Source organism: Anarrhichthys ocellatus, unplaced genomic scaffold (genome assembly GCF_004355925.1).
Source record: "Anarrhichthys ocellatus isolate YVR2014 unplaced genomic scaffold, GSC_Weel_1.0 scaffold59, whole genome shotgun sequence".
Classification (NCBI taxonomy): Eukaryota; Metazoa; Chordata; class Actinopteri; order Perciformes; family Anarhichadidae; genus Anarrhichthys; species Anarrhichthys ocellatus.
In genome coordinates, this window is record NW_022280089.1 from 447760 (window position 1) to 461110 (window position 13351).

At 44.5% G+C, this 13351-nt stretch overlaps 2 protein-coding genes across 3 annotated transcripts; both read left to right on the forward strand.

Annotated features, from left to right (window-relative positions):
- Positions 1-1074: 1074 nt before the first annotated feature.
- Positions 1075-5804, forward strand: dlb (deltaB). The gene is given in 8 exon segments (XM_031871625.1): positions 1075-1304; positions 1405-1644; positions 1746-1803; positions 1926-2183; positions 3320-3489; positions 3491-3682; positions 4301-4517; positions 4638-5804. Coding segments are annotated over 8 exon segments (1905 nt in total). The 5' UTR covers positions 1075-1253; the 3' UTR covers positions 5357-5804.
- Positions 5805-6887: 1083 nt separating this feature from the next.
- ppp1r14aa (protein phosphatase 1, regulatory (inhibitor) subunit 14Aa) lies at positions 6888-11744 on the forward strand. 2 transcript variants are annotated; one of them, XM_031871546.1, is made up of 4 exons: positions 6888-7122; positions 8915-8995; positions 9253-9298; positions 11374-11744. In XM_031871546.1, the coding sequence occupies exons 1-4, from the start codon at positions 6919-6921 to the stop codon at positions 11496-11498; spliced, it is 456 nt and encodes a 151-aa protein (XP_031727406.1). In that variant the 5' UTR covers positions 6888-6918; the 3' UTR covers positions 11499-11744. The 2 variants fall into 2 exon arrangements, with proteins under 2 accessions (XP_031727406.1, XP_031727405.1); XM_031871545.1 differs by having other exon boundaries at positions 9253-9285.
- The last annotated feature ends 1607 nt before the right edge of the window (positions 11745-13351 follow it).

Here is a 13351-nt window from a genome sequence, read left to right on the forward strand (position 1 = left end):
CTGGAACCGACAGAGTCCTTCCTAAAATCAATACGGGGTTAGTGTGCGCGCGCGTCACTGTGTGTGTGTGTGTGTGTGTGTGTGTGAGGGGGGAGGGGACGCTTTTGGAAGACAATAGCCGGGTTCTGAGCCCCCACACGGTCGACCATGTGCCGTTGATTACCATACAGCTGTTCGCATGAGCTCCAGACAAAAGCAACATGATAGTCCAAACTCTGCAGGACCCCCCCGCCTCACTTACACACCCACACACCCACACACACACACGCGTGAGCACCCCTTTCTTTCCTCTTCCCCGCACCCTCCTCCAGACGCAGGAGCGCGACAGAAGAGGCCTATAGACGCACACAATAACTCCTTATCCGGGGCCCTGCCCACTCTTTGTCAACCCCACACGCGCCAGAGCAATTATAATGTTGGATGTAAAGAAAGAAGAAGCTATACGCCATTCTTCACCGCTTCCTTCTGATCTTTGTTTAGTGTGAAGCTCCAAAAAGAAAAGAAAAAAACACCTTTTCAAACAATGATCTATAAATTGGTGTTAAAGTTTACTGCTGATGTTTGATGAAATGTAGGAGGTCTTCATTATATTCATTGTTTGACAAAGTCCCCAAAATCTGAATGAATGTACATTGACTTGGATGACGTTTGTTTCATATTGGTTCTATAGTCGTCCGTTTTCCAGTCATTCACTTATGAAACAAATATATGAAATGTTCTTCATCACTAAAAGTTGCGTAGTTTGCGGTTTTTTAGGCCTTTTAGTTGAACCAACGTTTTAATGGCGTCTCACTTCCATCCCCCACATTATCTCACACTCCTCATGCGGTTAGGATTCATGCAAACACATATCTGCCCCGCGCCAGCTTCTTAAGCATATTCCTATAAAGGACCCCGTCCAGGTGTTATGTGGGTCGTCTAAATCCCCAGCCGATCCCCCCACCGCCCGTGTCCCTCGAGGTCTGCTGCGGCTCCACCTCTTTGCCCGTGACGCGCAGCAGCAGAAGATATAAAAACCAGTCAGCGCCTTTTACGCACCAGAACCAAAACCAAAACAAGAGGAGTGCGTAAAAAACAGGACGCAGGAGAAGACTATCATCAGGAGACACGGATTTAAGAGAAACCGACGGGATCGCAGAGTTCAAAGTGATGACAGCTTTTTGAGTTTTGCTTTGACATCTTTTGAGGAATATTATTGCACAAGACGAATGCGGACATCTACTTAGAAGTGAAAAGCAGAACACTGAGAGGAAATGGCACATCTACACCTGAGATACCTCCTGGCGCTGGCTTTAGTGCAAGTGGTAAGTTGGCTTCTGTTGGTGGTTAAAAAAAATGACTCACTCAAAATGTCTTTTACGCGTGTGTGTGTCTGATATGTAGTTTTTTTTCTTGCCAATGCAGGTTTTGTCCTCCGGTGTGTTTGAGCTTAAAATCAACTCGTTCCACACGGCGCAGCGCATCTGCAGGAGACACCGGGACTGTCACATATTTTTCAGGATTTGCCTAAAACACCCAGAGGACGTGATCTCCGCGGAGCCGCCATGCACCTTCGGCACCGGACACACCAACGTCATTAGAGCCGATCACACCTCCATCTCCAGCAGCGCTCCCATCAGGGTGCCCTTCCACTTCAAGTGGCCGGTAAATAGAACATCACAAAGTTGATCTACTAATTGCATATGTTCAATATGAGATATGCATCACGGTCATTGCACTAAACGCGTTTTTTCCCTCTGTTTTAGGGAACATTTTCGTTGATCATTGAAGCCTGGAACGCAGAATCTCCTACTGAATACACAGGTAAGGGTTACTTATTCACTGGAACTTTAACCGAGATACATCACACGCGCTGTTGTGTATAGTCTTTCCATCCGAGCATCATCGCAGCATTTGTTTTAAAGATGTCCCATCCCTCTCCACAGACAACCAAAACAACCTCGTGAGCCGCCTGGCGACTAGGAGGAGGCTGGCCATCGGCGAGGACTGGTCCCAGGACGTGCACTTCGGCGAGCAGAGCGAGCTGCGCTACTCCTACCACGTCTTCTGCGACGAGTGCTACTTCGGGGACGGCTGCGCCGAGTACTGCCGGCCGAGGGACGACACGCTGGGCCACTACACCTGCGACGAGGAGGGCAACCGCATCTGCCTGGAGGGCTGGAAGGGGAACTATTGCTCTGAGTGTAAGTGTATGCTAATAAGTACCCAAGAGCCCTCGAGCAAGGCACTTAAACAATGTCGTTTTCTGGGTGGAAAAACACTATTCAACCTCACATTCCCTAAAATACATTGATTTTAACCTGTTAATTTGTAGTCTTTTTTTGATATCATAAAAATCACATTTCTTTAGCGAATAAGTAATTTATAATTGGGACAAAAGCCTATTTAGATCTACTTTGTTTATATAGCACCTTTCAAAACAAAGTTACAAACTATTTTACACAATTCTAAACTAAATGTAAACACTTTAGCTCTGCAATTAGATATAATAAGGCAAATAAAAGTACAAATTGGGGTAAAATGTCAGGATAAAAACAGTAGAATAAACTCATTCAGTAAACAGCATTCTTCTGAAAACAGTTACTCAAATGGAGGAGGGCTTCACATGAGTTTCCAATCCGTGACTCTCCAAACACAAACAAAACAAAACAATATATTAACATCTGAGCAACTGAAGAAATTGAGAGGATTGAGAGTTGAGACAACCAAACCGTTTGTACACAAATCGCTGAGGGAATAAATATTTGCAAGGAAAGACCCCCCAAACCTTTACTCCCCCCTAGACTTAAAAAGCAAGACTCACGTTTTGTCAAGGTGGGGATGAAAAGTGTTTTCATCATTCTCTTCAGGTTGATTCTTGATGTCTTACAAAGACAGGAATCTTTTCAGAGGGTTTCCTTTATCTGACTGATGTCCCGCAGTGTTGTGTGTTACTCTTTTGCAAGACGGTCTGTGGTGTTCCATCTGCCTTTTGTTCTCTGTTACAATGAGAGAAAGAGCCATTGGCCCCCAATACACACACATTTTTCAAGGTGATCTGGTTGTGTGTGTGTGTGTGTGCGCGTGCGTGTGTGTGTGTGTGTTTGGGAGATAAAAGAAAGCGTTTTTCTCCGGCAGTGTGCCTACCAGCTGCTTGGCTTGATACTTAACAAACAGTGAAGTCTTGTGCAGGGCTGGGGTCAGACAGGGGGCCCTGTACGTGTGTGCGTGTGTGTGTGTGTGTGTGTGTGTGTGTGTGTGTGTGTGTGTGTGTGATGTATGAGAAGGCGTGCCCATTGTAATCACACACCCTCCCTTTTCTCCTTTTCTCTCTCTCCAGCCATCTGCTCGGCGGACTGTAGCGAGAAGCACGGCTACTGCGAGGCCCCTGGGGGCTGTACGTGCCGCATGGGCTGGCAGGGCCCCTCCTGCAAGGAGTGCGTCCGCTACCCGGGTTGCCTCCACGGGACGTGCAGCCAGCCGTGGCAGTGCAACTGTCAGGAGGGCTGGGGGGGGGCTCTTCTGTGACCAGGACCTTAACTACTGCACCAACCACAAGCCCTGCGCCAACGGAGCCACCTGCACCAACACGGGCCAGGGCAGCTACACCTGCACCTGCCGGCCCGGCTATGGAGGCACCAATTGCGAGCTGGAAACCAACGAGTGCGACAGCAACCCCTGCAAGAACGGAGGCAGCTGCAACGTGAGTGTACGATGGGATTACGTCTGTTCGGTTTGAAGGTGCACTCATACTAATGTTGCATTACAGAAATGCTGATAAGATGAGATAAACGGTGTGGATAACATGCAGGGAAGTTCAAGTGTCACAGCAGTAGAAGTATAAGAACAGTAACTTTATGCTACTGTTACATTATGAACATCTACTATATAAAAACAAAGAACAAAATGAAAATAAAAGTGTTTAATACTAAACACACCAGCATAAATAGTATTTTAATGTATTGAGATAGGTGAGGTGAGGAGACAAGGAATTTGCAATAGCAGAATAATATTGCACTTGAGGGTATGCAATCTGGTGGTGTCTGCAGACAGCAGAGTCAGCATCTCAAATACAGCTGTTGCACTAGTAGCAGGGGACCCAAAGTGTATCTTCTAATGCGAGCGCAGTGGTGCAAAAGCTTACATTTTGGCAATGACTTATAACGCATTAGTTGTTGCTGCTGAAGCTAGATACGTTTCCCTAGATCTCATATTGAATGCATACTGAAAATGAACAGCTGCCCTTCAAAACAAATGGAACACCCCCAGCACCAGACTTCCCCCCTTAACGTGAATGCTTTTCCCCTCCCTCCGTCCGCAGGACCTGGAGAACGACTACTCGTGCACCTGCCCGCAGGGCTTCTACGGCAAGAACTGCGAGATCATCGCCATGACGTGCGCCGACGGGCCCTGCTTCAACGGCGGCACCTGTGTGGAGGCGACGACCGGCGGCTACACCTGCCGCTGCCCCCCCAGCTACACCGGCTCCAACTGCGAGAAGAAGCTGGACCGCTGCAGCAACAGGCCCTGTCTGAACGGTGAGTGGCGACACCTTGTGGCTGAAGTGTAAACTGTCGCTGTCAACACTCCTGCATCAATACTGCACTAGTTCATGCAGAGACCGTAACATGTAACACTTCTCTTTTCATCTGCTGCAGGTGGTGAGTGTCTGGACCTTGGCCAGAGCGTCCTGTGCCGCTGTCAGGCAGGCTTCACTGGTGCCAACTGCCAGGTGAACGTCGACGACTGCGCCTCGACCCCGTGCCAGAACGCCGGCACCTGCCAGGACGGTGTGAACGATTACACCTGCTCATGCACCCTGGGGTACACGGGCAAGAACTGCAGCGTGCGCTCTGACGCCTGTGGCGCCCGCCCGTGCCAGAACGGCGGCACCTGCTTTACCCACTTTACCGGGCCCGTGTGCCAGTGCCCCAAGGGCTTCATGGGTCCGAGTTGTGAGTTCACGCTGCAGCCCAGTTTCAAGCCGGCTTTGCGCCAGACCTCCCAGCCCTCTTCCGCCACCCTCACCGTCTCCTGCGTCCTGGCCGTCCTGGTGCTGGTCCTGGCAGTGGGGATCGTCCTCCTGAGGAGGAGGAGGAGGGGGCTGCAGGGTAGGAAGCAGCTGAGCGACAGCGCGGTGTACAACGACTTGGATACGGTCAACAACCTGGGAGGGAGCGAACGAGAGGCCTTTCTCGGCCCCAACGGCCTGTTCAAGATCAGCAATGGCACGGCTCGCCTCAGCCTCTCCCTCTGCCCGGACGGAAGATCCGGCTACAGGCAGAACACTGTGGAGAGCAGCCTGGTCAGAGGCGAGCGCCAGGACTTTATGTGGAGGGACGAGGCCGGCCTGGGCTCCGGTGCAGGGCTGAGATGAAACCCCAGAGAGAAAAAATACATGTTCACACCGGGGTAAAGGAATATTAGCACTTGCTCCTCGCTCTTCACGTCCAGTGAAGAAAAGGAGCGAATTCACAAGATGAAAACCACTCTGCTCATGCAGAAGATAATGTACCATTCAAAATGTAAGCGTAAGAAGCTAAATATTGACAAATGAACTATTCTGATGAAGACGATTTACAAAGATTATTGAAAAAGTATATGGGGCAAAGCTCTTTCATGTTCAAGACCCAAAGAAACAAATAATATGATCCACTCTTCATAGGACCTACAACTCAAACCAAATACAGGAAGTCACCACACTCTTTGGAAAACCTGCCCAAAAAAAAAATGTTTTATTGGGTTATTGTTTTTAATGTTTGCTTGTTTCTCATTTGTTTTTTAAAACACTACATTTTTTTGTTTTGCTTTTCAATCTTCCTTTGGACATTTTTTCCTTATTGTGCGTACCATCATTTTGTATTCTTTATATTATTTATTTATTTGAAAAGTTATGTTTAAGGCTTCACTTTGATTGTCACAGATGTAGAAATATATATTTATATGATGCCGAATGAAGACCGACGCTTGATGCCGTACCTGGATGTTTCATGGGGCTGTGAGGGCCGTGTGAAATATCCCAAAGATATTTAGAGCAGGGGTGTAAGAAAGAAAAGTGCTTTGTCATGCAAAGTCAGCCATTACTGTAATTTATATTTATATAGCTTATATACTACTGATCACATTGCTCCTTCATGTGCCATTTTGTGTTCATACCAAAGTTTGTGTTATGTTACATGTTTTCATTCACATTATTTAATTTCATCATGTGGTTGTAATGTGGAATAAAAGATTTGCTTTGATGCGACTCTGAATTGAAGTCTCTCTTGTGATTGTTTTCTCAATTAGTTGGCTGCTTTTTTTGTTTAAAAAAAGCTACTTTGCCTGTTTTATTCAAAACCCAATGATGCTCAATTTACAGCTAGCAGCAAATCCTCACATTTGAGAAGAGAATACGTTTTATTATGTGTTTCTGCTGTGCTATCTGAGCATACAGATGTGCATGTACAGTAGACCTCTTTGTCACGCTGCTGGCTTTTGGCTCAGTTTGGGTGAGACACTGCAACATGTAACATGTGAAACATAAGCTACAAACACAGCTAGCAGACTTAAGTCATATTTACTCAGATGGTAGACTCAGTAATATCCTTCCAGCCTTTGTAATGCACAAACAGATATAACATCAAACCAGAAACCTGTAGTATCAGACAATACAACACTTTATGGGCTATATTTGAATGAAATGTAATCATGGTTTACTTGGCTGTTTGTATAGAAATCCTGTAAATAAACACCTCAGGAGGGAAAAAAGGCCTCTGCTCAGCAGTCTGTGCCGTCGTCTCCTCCCAGTCCAGTCCAGTGCTCTCTCTCTATCTCTCTCTCTATCTCTCTCTATCTCTCTCTCTCTCTCTCTCTCTCTCTATCTCTCTCTATCTCTCTCTCTCCTCCTGTGTTTGAAAAGGGGGGACGCGAAACCAGTCGGACCAGTCCAGAGCAGCCATGGCAGCCGATCGGACTTGGCCAACGCTCAAGGAAACGGATGAACTCCATTCATCAGATCCGGGGTTATATCAGGACCACGGCGGTCCCATCCCGAAGAGGCACGCCCGGGTTACCGTGAAGTACAACCGGAAGGAGCTGCAGAGGCGGCTGGACTTGGAGAAGTGGATCGACGAGAGCCTGGTCCGGCTGTACTCGGGTCAGGTGGGTGGATGAGCAGTGAGCAGACCAGATAGGGATCTGCTTAGGCTGCTCTGCTTTTTTAGAATATTTCCCACTGTGTTATATAATAAGACAATTTTTTGTAGGTGTAAGTCCCTACAGTAAAACATGGCAAAAACATTTAAATATAAAGTAATTATACTTGAACAAGAGTGTGACATGAAGGCACATTGGGATGACACAGTCCTGAGACTCAGCTGCAGGCCTCCATGTGGGTGATCTACGAGGTGGACCTGTGGACAGGAGAGGTGGGGCAGCCTGGTTCTCCTTACAAGGTCATAAGCATCCTGTAGATGTGAGGTCCACATCTGTCCCCTTCTCGGAGATCTATATCTTTCTCGGGGCTGGCCTTACATGGGCAGTGTGGAACGGAGAGAAGGATGAACGATTTGGAAAAAGGGAAAGGTTACGGAGGAAAGAAGGAGTTGTATAAAAAGGTCCCAGGAGGAGGTAAACACTGCACATCTGGCTGCTGAGGCACCCAGCGGGAGCAATTCGTGGTCTCTAATGAGGGGGATATGGAGAGGGGACATGCATTTTTTGGACATTAAAATGCGGGGTTCGTGTTGCGAGCGCCAAATATGTTGATTGTGAGAAAAATAGAATTCAGGAGATCATCTCAACGATAAGGCAGCTCTGTGAAGCAAAAAGGACCAAACAGGGCCCAGCTTTCAAAGAGAGCCGATGGAGTATTCACATAAAGCGCCTATTAAAACCGTTGATTATGTATACAATAAAGGAGCAAATGGTTCTGAATATGATTTAAAGGGGAAATATCATGCTCATTTTCAGGTTCAGTCTTGTGTTTTGGTCTTCTACTAGAACATGTTTACATTGTTAATTGTTAAAAAAAAAACACTTTATTAAATATGGCGCACCTTTGCAAAGGTAGTTGTCAAGCTGCCGTGGGTGTGGAGATACTCTGACTGGGGTCGGTATATTCTAATGAGCATGCATGTGACATAGGAAGAGGAGCCTAATCTGATTGGGTCGTTGACTCACATGTTTTCTGATTCAAGCAGCCCAATAAGCAGCCGGGTCAGCTTAGTTCACAGTTTGTGGGGTTGATGGGCACTACAGAATGTATTTGGACAAGCACTGAAGAAGTTACTTTTTCATGATGTGTCTCCTTTTTAAATATTTTAAATCTGTTTTGTTCTTCATATGCCCAATTATGATAGCATAACTAACAGACAATTATCATTTTGTACAGATGATGGTGGCTGGCTGTAGAGCTGGAGTCAGTGCAGTGATGTGGACGGTTGCATGGGACTGTCCCTTTTTGCCCTGCTCAGCTGGTACAATGGCCGTTTGTTCAAACAGAGCGAGCCACTGTTCCAGTATTACATGAACATTGTTGCTGTTCAGCTCCCCAGAGCCTAAACATGCAAATGATGGATATGCAACGTGGTCAGGCTTTGGATGTTACACTCGATTCAAGTTTCAAACAATCTCAGATGTGTTTGGATGAATTACAGGACAACACGTATGACACACAGAACATCTAGAATTTTCCATTTTAAGTAGAGGTGCAGCTATTAAATAATAACTGTGTGGGTTTGAATATTACACTTACTAGAAGTGTGATGTACTGTAAGTCTCGATGAAGCATTGGAATAAATGGTACTATATGGGGCAACTCTATTGGTTATATTTGGAGACATGAGGGAGGTGGGGAAGAGCAAGGTTCAATCAGTTGAACCAGATGATAGATGTGTGTGACATTGTGTTTGGTGACTCATGAAGATTTTGTGTGTCCATGTGTTTGCATCAGGAAGGTGATATGCCAGACGAGGTGAACATAGATGACTTGATTGACCTGCCTAATGACGAGGAGCGAGTCAAAAGGTTACAGGTAATGTAACCTGTGTGTGATACTGCATAACCTTCTACAGCATTGCTAATGGTTTCATTCAACTTCACCATCAGAAGGTTTCTGCACCGAGATCAACGGATTCTGTTCAGAAAGTCACTCAAATAGACATGTTTTGAAAGAGTGAATATCATTATGCAGTTTTATGGGAAACACTGTAGTGTTTATGGTAGAATATTGAAAATGTATATATGATTATGTGGCTGTTTGTTACAACATTATCCCCCTTTTGTTGACAGGAGCTTCTCCGAAGGTGCAGTAGCAACACAGAGGTACGTTTTCTCGGTAATGACATTTATTAAATTACATATTTAGTCATGATGCATTACATACACACTGTGTCACACACACTGTGTCACACGCACTTAAAGTGAAACTGCAGCTTCCGACACCTCGACCCACAGTCACTCCGCATCCCTCAACAATGGCTTTCTGTGCCCTCTCAGCCTTTCACTCTCCGTTTTAAGCCTGAAACAATTGAGTTTTTCTGGACTAAAGCGTCGGCCTCGCTGCGGCCTCGCTGTGGCCTCGCTGCGGCCTCGCCGTGGCCTGGTGGTCAGAGATGCAAACTCAGTGCAAAAGAGCAGGGAGAGTCAGTGTAGCTGCTGCTTTTCTTACTACGACTTCTTTTATTGGACTCTGGTGTGGAGCATCGTTATAACATATGTTCATATTCGAGTGTCTTAAACCAGCACTTAGTGTCCATATGTATATTGAAACAAGGTTTTGTTTGCTCTGATCATTCCTCCTGTTTAAACTGAACAGTGTGTGGCATCGAGGGCTGGCTGTCTCTAACTTCCATTGCTTGTGTGATGAGATTTCGACACAGCATCTCTCTACTTCCTTTTTTTCTTGTTATTGTAAAGTAGCCTCAAAATGACCAGCCAAGACTAGAATCAACTTTATTACTGCTGATTAATGTCCATAGAAAGAAAACCGAAATGAATCCGTAGTCAAACCAATGTTTACAGTCAGTATTAATTGAAGACCGGGGCTGCTTGTTTTGGCCACCTCTACTTGTGCTGTTGCCATAACACACCATATCTGGATACATCAGACTATAAACTCACCATTATACAAAGTAAGCAGTAGAAGAGGTGACCTCAAAGAAGTGTAGTTGTCTGGCATGTGCATTGACATCACAGTCTGGTGACTTATTTTCAGTGTTAAAAAGTAACTCCTGAGCAACACATTTACACCACAACTCAGAACAGTAGACAGAGTTGGACCTGCGTTGTCAGTGGCCTTCGGCTCATCCTCCCAAGACTCTGCTGCTCTCGCAGGCCCTTTTCCATCTATGGACATACGACACACTCAACACACTCAAAACACACTCAAAAAATGGTGTAAATGACTAAAAGCTACATATATTTCCCACTATTTCTGGTGCTTCACTTCTAATTGCTGGGTTAATACTCTGGTAAAGGCTGTATTGTTTATCATTTAATGTTGGTCTTGGAACAAAATGGTGGACTGCTTATAAAGCTAATTGGCTTTTACTGTAATAGTGGTTTCATTAATGGTGCACCCCAACTGGGATTTCCACCCTAAAAATGATCACACACTTCCTCTGTAACAGCTATGCTTTACAAAAGCTCTTCATTTCTTTTCTAAAAAGGCCAAAGTTCTGCAGGCATTGCCCATAATATGTGGAAAATATACTTTTATGTATAGTATAGATTATAACAGTTTAACATCTTTTGAAACATGCTCCCATCTTACACACACCTCCTATTGACAGTCAGTGTTTGACAATGTTTATGAATGAATATGCCAGGTGTATATTTCAGAGTGCTACGTCCATATAGACTGTCTTAGTTGAAATCAAGGATGTTTCAAGTGAAACAAGTGCTGGAGAGATGAATGAAGTTACAGTAATTAAAAAGTTCAAGGAAAAAGTTTTGTGATATCCTTTATTTTTCCGAATGCCAATAAATCCCTTGAAAAGACCAAAAGCAACAATGTGTTCGACCGGCTCTCAGTGCTCTTCAACTTCCTGTCTGTAGCTCTCAGTGCTCTTCAACTTCCTGTCTGTAGCTCTCAGTGCTCTTCAACTTCCTGTCTGTAGCTCTGAGCCTCAAGCCCAACGGCTACATTTGTCTGTGTGCTCTCATGAAGTTTTTACCAAATGTTATACAAACATGAGAAAATAATTGATTTGCTGTGTTCATGCCAAATGTCAACTTCAACATTGATATTAGATGAGCTATTGTGGGAATTGGGACTCGCATTGAAAATAAACCCGGATGACAAAAAAATACTTACTTACATTGTCGAATAACGGATTGTGCTCACACTGACAAATGTAATAGACCTACTGAACCACTCACTAGCTCCATGTGACCCCTGCTCCTCCTCAGACCTTCATCAGAGAGCTGGTGGCGAAGCTGGAGGGAGTTCACAAGCAGGAAGAGCTGCAGAGCGAGGGCATCGAGCATCCGGTCATCTGCCACAGCCACTACCGCCACGAGCCCTACCACTTTAACAACCCACAGCACTCCCACCACACCGGAGGCCAGAACCAGGCCCTCTGACGACCCCCCCCCCCCCCCCTCCTCAACCAAGACACAGTGCACACGCTGCCATGACACCACAACAAAAAACACCAGTCTTGTTGGACCGTGCAAGGTAAAGAAGGAAAAAGTGATGATGAGGCTCCAGGAAGTCACTGCTCCTGACCAACAAAACACAACCACAACATTTGTTTTTATATTTCCCATAATGTCAAACCATTCCTTTAACACTTAAAATAATAGAGTGCTGCAGGAATGAGTCCTAAATCTCCTGAAGAGGTTAGCGTAGATGCTAATAGCGTCAGTTATATCAGAACTGGAGAGTATCTCCCTTGAAAAAAGAGCAAAGAACAACACTGAAGGCTTTTCTCGATAGAGAAGAGATTTACGCTGTTCTCCCGAGTTGCTTCATTTGATTGACAGATGGTACCAGCCAGGTATTTTGGTGCCTACCCTTTTCCAGACAGTATCCAATGACAGCTATTTTGTATTCGGTCAGAGCAAGTGACGTGGTCTAAAACAAACTCTTTGATCCAGGAGATTTCTCTCACATTGAATTTACCATTGATACGTAGCGTTGTTATGCTTGTAACGCAACATAACCTAAGAAATTCTAGTTGTTCTTTTACACTAATTACGTTGTAACGGTTGTTAAGTTGTGTTATTTGAACACAAACCATGATCTTTTTCTAAGCTTAACCAAGTAGTTACAATGTTAAACATGTGTAAGTGTGCGTTGAGGTTGATATGAAACCTCATATCACTAGGGCGACGTTCACTTCCTGGTTGGCCTACAAAAATACATCATCTCTGCAGCACTCTATTGCTAGGATAAGGATAAGACGTGAAATATAAATAAACTCTATAGATAGTCTAAGAGCAAGAACGTTACTCTCCAGATGCCATTCATCACAAATAGTCAGTAGTCACAGAGGAAGAAATGCGCCATAGAAATATTCATTTTTCCACTCACAGTATTCCAAAAGACATTTTATTCTCAGCACCAAAACGTGTAATTCTCACTTTTACTCGACTGGAACAATTAATTATCTTACTCTTTATTAATGCACATACTATATGACTTATTTAACATCTGTTATGATGGGAAGGAATGATATTTATTATCATGATTACAGGACAGACCCAACATACCAGTATGATGCGACACTGTTTGCATTGCATACACACTGTAGCTTTACCATATTTCACTATCATTCATCTCTTCTGTTTTTGAGATGTGCAGTTACATTTACTACATTTTCATTCTGTAAAGAGACACTGGTCCTTTGCAGGAATTGCTAATAAAACAATTTCTCTCACTGTGGGTGCCTGTTTAATGTACTACGTTGTGCTTTGGCATGCAATGTGTGGATCAGCTGAACAGCTTGAAAAGGCAGTACCAGTTTCATAAGTGCTGTACAGGTTCATGTCATACAATATCATAGCAAAGATCCTGTCTTTGTAGCTTCCAATGTTCAGTTTGCTGACACTGTAGAGGTCATAATCTGAGTCATTGGTTATTGGACTGTGTCTTCTTGAAAGATGTTTCTTTATTTTGTATCTTAAGCAGAGTGGTACATGAGTTATTAGCATATCTCTTTCTGGTCAGGATGATCTCATCAAGCATTTGTAGCTATGACTACGATAAATAGTGCATCAAAAATCGTAGATATGCTACAAAATGATTTTGTCTGTCATCCATCACCTAATCTTGTACATAACTTGCATACTTCAGTAACGGCACTTATGTAGTTATTTCAACCCAAACTACAATATTTTCCTAAACCTAACCAAGTAGTTTTGTTGCCTAAACCTAACTAAGTTG